Source organism: Crocodylus porosus, unplaced genomic scaffold, assembly GCF_001723895.1.
Source record: "Crocodylus porosus isolate Cpor-Errol unplaced genomic scaffold, CroPor_comp1, whole genome shotgun sequence".
Lineage (NCBI taxonomy): Eukaryota > Metazoa > Chordata > Crocodylia > Crocodylidae > Crocodylus > Crocodylus porosus.
The window spans coordinates 100,406,936-100,412,183 of NW_017728947.1; the positions used below are offsets into that span (position 1 = coordinate 100,406,936).

Consider the following 5,248-nt stretch of genomic DNA (forward strand, 5'->3'; position numbering starts at 1 on the left):
GGAGCAGTGGAAGGGCTGGCTTTGCACTATGCAGCAGTGGGGGCACCGGGAGGGGAGGGGGCAGGCTTGGCTTGTACTACTGTAGTCTGCACAGGTTGCATGCAGTCCTCCATCCAGCGTGTTCCATGCAGGATGGTCCGTCTCCTGGCCATGGAGAAGCTGGACAACCCTGAATTATGGAAGCAGATTTGAAAAATCCACATACACAGGTTGCCATTCATGATCTTGCTATAGTCCACTTGCCCTCTCATGGCACGGATTTTTTTCAGCTTTGTCTCCTGGGTCTCCACTCGTTCCTTAAGTTTTTGAAGCTTTTCACTCTCAGAAATGGACTGCTGCTGACGACGTTCTTGCTGCTTCAGATAACGTAAGCGTTGTTCCTGTCAAACATATTATCTGATTTCAAAAAACTTTACCTGCTAGCCAACTATCTACAAAAAAAGCAACAAAGCGTGGCTTTAGAGAAACTAAAACATCCATATGAATAGACAGTTTTCTTGCCTGTGCATCTTCTCCACCTGGGGTAAAAGGTCGGTTCTGATGACAAAAATGAATTAAAATGTCCACTAATAGACCTAGAAAAGGCTAGGATTAAATATTTGTTTGCACACATTTGTGTTCAAAAATGAAAAACAGAGCATATTGCTTTTGAAGCTCATAGATAAAACTCTGAACTCAAACAAAAACAATTCCAGCTTAAACATTACTTCCAAAACATCTGTGAAACTTCCTCCAGTATTTGTTTCCTGCTGCTAGTAACACGCTTCCTGCTGTGGCAAAATGGTTTCCAACACTCCATTACTCAATTTCCCAAAGGAAACAAACAAAGACCAGTAAAGGATTTTAGACTACCTAAGATAAGGAGATCTACTGTAAGATAAAGTTCCAGGCCTCTAAATTACAGTCCTTGTCCTGGGCAAATAGGGGAAACGTTTCTTATTTTCTATACAGTTTCTTTTAGAAAAGTGAAAATATAATTGCAAATGAAATTCTTAGCTTGAATCCTTTCAAATATACTTCAGTCCAGGCATGCAATATATACTGTACTTTTATACAAAGTGTTACAGCATCACAAAACACTTCTAACACATCTATATCTATCTATCTATCTATATCAATAGAGGCAAGTCTAACAAAAAGGAAAAATATAAATCTACCAATCTTTGTGGAGGTGTCTCAAACCATTTTGCGCACATCGTTTATTAAATTGTAAAATTCTATATTGCTCATAGGAACATACATTTCTTAATGCAGAAGATTTCTCCACTTCACTGAAAGTATTTCCTATCTTGACAAAAGTTATATTTGCATTTGCAGAAGGGAATCCCCAATTAAATTTTACCTGTGTATTTAGACCGTCACAGTTTTTGTTTTATTTGTCCTGGTATTCTTACCTTAGCAACCAACATTTGCTGCTGATTTTCAATTTGTTGTTGTTGCCTGGCAGCCATATCTTGAAGTTCTGAAAATGTGAGCTCAACACGTGGATTCCCAACCTAGAAAAAGTGCAAAAGCAATTCATTGAAGTTTTCACCTGTTTATACACACTGATATTTTGACATTAGAAGCCATATAGCAGTAGTTTTTTAATTTTTTATAAAGGTTTCTACTTAAACTGTCCCATTTAGCATCAAAGATAAATTTGCACTTTGGCTCCCACCAGGGATGCTAAAACTACTACAAGTTCCTGCACAGACATCAGCACACTGCACGCTGCTGAGACCACTCTGCTTCCAATCGGAACTGCCAAAGCAGCTCCCGGTGGGCATGGGTGTTAAAACAGCAGGGCACATTCTGCTGCACACGGTACGAAGAGGCAAGAATGTAACCCCCACCTCTAATCTGTAGTTGCAGGTTCCCTAAGAAAAAAAAAGGGTGAAAACTCCTATGAGGTGAAAGGCGTTGGGGAAAAGAAAAAAAACAAAACAACACTTGCACCAAGGTTATTAGAATGGGGGGAGGGGGGAGAAGAGAGAGAGAGGGATTAATATAAGAAAGCAAAGAAGATGAAGCAGAAGGGAAACAAATGTGTAAGGCAAAGACTGAGGAGAAAAAAAAAAAAAGGATGCCTTACCTTACAGTGAACTATGACTATTTTATACAAGGGGATCCCATGCTTAGTGCACATTCATCCCATGCACAGGATACCAATCTTTAAATCAACAGCCATCAGAGCACGAGTCTCACCCTCTTTCTGGCAGGGGCAATCCCCATCAAGAATATTAACTTTAGTCAAGGGCAATATTTGACTATGATGTCATGAATTCAAGTGGAAGCTTCATCAATGAAGGAAGGTACTGAATACCAATCCCAAGAGGAGGAAATTTTTCTAACAAGTGGAAAATCTATGACAAAAAAAATCTTTAAAAAATCTGAACAACTGAATGAGAAAAGATTGCAGATCATCTAAAATGGGCAAATTGTCCATTTTGGACTGGGGATTTGTGCACAGATCCAATTAACTGAACTCCGAACAAAGTGACGGTCCTAACTGCTTTTAAATCCAAGCAAATTAGTTCCGTGTTTCAGGAACTGGAGATTCCAATGAGCAATTCCATGCTGAGAAATCCACAAGGAAAAATCCTTCCACTTGCTCTGCACATGCATCCAGCAAAGGTTCCTCCCCCCACCACTCTAAAATAGATTTCCATGAAATTATACTGAACAACTTCTGTCCACTGATATTAGCCACATAATTTCCATGCTATCAAATGCTAGGACAAGTGGTCTTGGTGGAGAACTAGACTGGCCCTTACAGTGATGACAGAAGTTGTGGCAGCCTGTTATCACTGGCTGCAAAAAGTTACAAGGAACTCAACATTTCTAGATCCACATCTTACATGATGACAAAGTTGTCCTGCTTAAATTATCTGCCAAACCACTGATTTGCTCTGGCAGATGCACTGTCCAAAGGTTGATACAATTTTGAATACCCCATTCCCACAGAAGTATGGTCTCTTCACAAAGAGTTTTGATCTTACTTTTTCCTGTCTACTTGGGCAAAACACTTATCTTGTCAGTTAGGACCTGGACTCTTTGTCCTTTCCTAGATGCAGAAGCAATCTGTATGCCAGTTGTACTGCTCTAAGCTCCACCGCTATTATAAGACCTTGAGAGTTCAACAGGGACCATGGGCCATGAGTCTGTGGAAGGTCTAGGTAAGTCTTCCACCCCATGTTATCACCAACATGCACCTTGTGGATTTGTTCAACTTTGTACAGACACTAAGATTTATACTGGAAGACCTATGTGAGAAGTTTGCAAGCTTTATCTGCCTGGTTGGTAGACTACCTTCAGGACCCTTGAAAGGGTCTGAAATGAAGCTTGGTAAATAGCCCTACAAGAGTACAGATGGTCATATATTTGAACAAAACAAACAAAAGCATTACTTCAACTGATGTCAACAGATGATTTTGCACTATTATGATACCTACAAATGTTATAAAATCTTTCCTGTGACAAAATGATGCTTGAAGGCACCATGTAGAGATCTGTCCTTACAAATACTACTAACTGGGTTGATTATAAAGCTCAGTTAAAAAAACAGTCAAAGAACTCATTATATAGCAGCAAAAAAACTGTATAAACTTCCTCTAATCAATCAGCATTGAAGGTAAAACAAGCAGACTCTCTCTCTTTAGATGTACCACTACTGCTGAAAGACATTTCACAAATACTCTCTGAGCAAGGCTGAGGAGTAGCACTCTGGATCAATTTCATGAGTGGTTTCTTGATGCAACAAATGATGCTTCCTATGCATAGGATGAACACAAACTGAGGGTAATGAATAAATCCATGTGATCTAAAAAGAATATGATGGAAGTCTGCATCACCATATGCAATTTGAAGCAACATAGTATGTGTTGTGATTCCCAAGATTCAGCAGAAGCTACCAACCACCTTTCCTTTTGGAATCGCACAGTTTGGGCAATAGAATCCCTTCCCTGGAAACACTAGTTCCATTGCATCAACTTCAAAGGCAAAATCTACCACTTGCTATAGGAGACCCTCAGAAGAGTGATTTACAAACACACCTTGGGGTAAGATAGGGAGAAGGCAGAGCATGGAACTGGATTACACAACCTTCTTCAGCCGCTGCAGAAGTCATTAGTCCACCATAACCCCTGATCAAGCAATCTTGAAAAATAAAAGGACAGGAACCAGAGAGAAAGGAAAGAGCTCCTTATAGAACTAGATCAGTCGCCTTCATAGAATCATGAATTGTAGAATCACATTACAGTAACGAGGAGTGAAAAATGTCAGGAATAATTCTGAGAACAACACCAGGAACTATATGTGGCCTTTATCAATTTGACCAAAACCTTTGACACTGTTTATCATGAGGCTTTATGGAAGATCTTAGCTAAGTTTGGTTGCCCAGGGAAATTTATCACCATCCTAAGACTCATTCATGACCAGATGAAAACCTCCTTCCCATGCAGTGGTGCCACTATGGAGCCCTTTGCCATTCAAATTGGCATCAAGCAGGGCTGCATGATCGCACCAATTTTGCTTTCCATCTTGCTTGGGGTCATCAAGAAGCTCGCCCATGACCATCTGCCAGATGGCACTGGCATCGAGTACAGGATGGATGCAAATCTTTTCAATCCTTCCCACCTCTGTACCAAAACCAAAAGTTAAAATCAGCCTTGATTGTGGAACTACAGTACGCCAATGATTGTGCTGTCATTGCACATACTGAGAAGGACCTACAAACAGCCCTTAACTGCTTCTCTCAAGCACACCAGTGCCTGGGACTGACCCTTAACATCAGAGAAAAAAAGGTGTTTACTTCACCACCCTGATGCAGGCCAGTTAACTTCCCCAGCAAAGATCCTCACTGACAGACAGGAGTTGGAGAATGTTAAACAGGCCAACACTGATGCGATCCAGCATAAGATCCAAAATGTAAGCTCTGCCTTCAGAAGACTGTATCATCACATGTTCAACGATCATAGTTTCATAGTTTCTAGGGTCGGAAGGGACCTGAGCAGATCATCTAGTCCAACCCCCTGCCATGGCAGGAAAGAGTACTGGGAATCAACCGACCCCAGCAAGATGTTCATCTACCTCTTCTTAAACACCCCCAGGGTAGAAGCCTGCACCACTTCTCTTGGAAGCTGGTTCCAGACCCTAGCCGCCCTGACAGTGAAGTAGCGCCTCCTGATACCTAACCTAAACCTACCCTCTGCCAGCTTGTGACCGTTATTCCTGGTCACTCCTGGCGGTGCTTGGGGGAACAGGGACT

The 5,248-nt window shown here is 41.2% G+C and overlaps 1 protein-coding gene across 6 annotated transcripts in view; it reads right to left on the reverse strand.

Moving 5' to 3' along the window:
- PPP1R13B (protein phosphatase 1 regulatory subunit 13B) overlaps nt 1-5,248 on the reverse strand; it is a 115,604-nt gene that overhangs the window by 23,457 nt on the left and 86,899 nt on the right. For all 6 annotated transcript variants that reach the window (XM_019550785.1, XM_019550783.1, XM_019550782.1 and 3 more), the window contains 2 exons: nt 1,395-1,496; nt 206-380 (listed from right to left, as the gene is read on the reverse strand). In XM_019550785.1, coding sequence (XP_019406330.1) covers nt 206-380; nt 1,395-1,496 — 277 coding nt within the window. The remainder of the gene's footprint in view (nt 1-205; nt 381-1,394; nt 1,497-5,248) is intronic.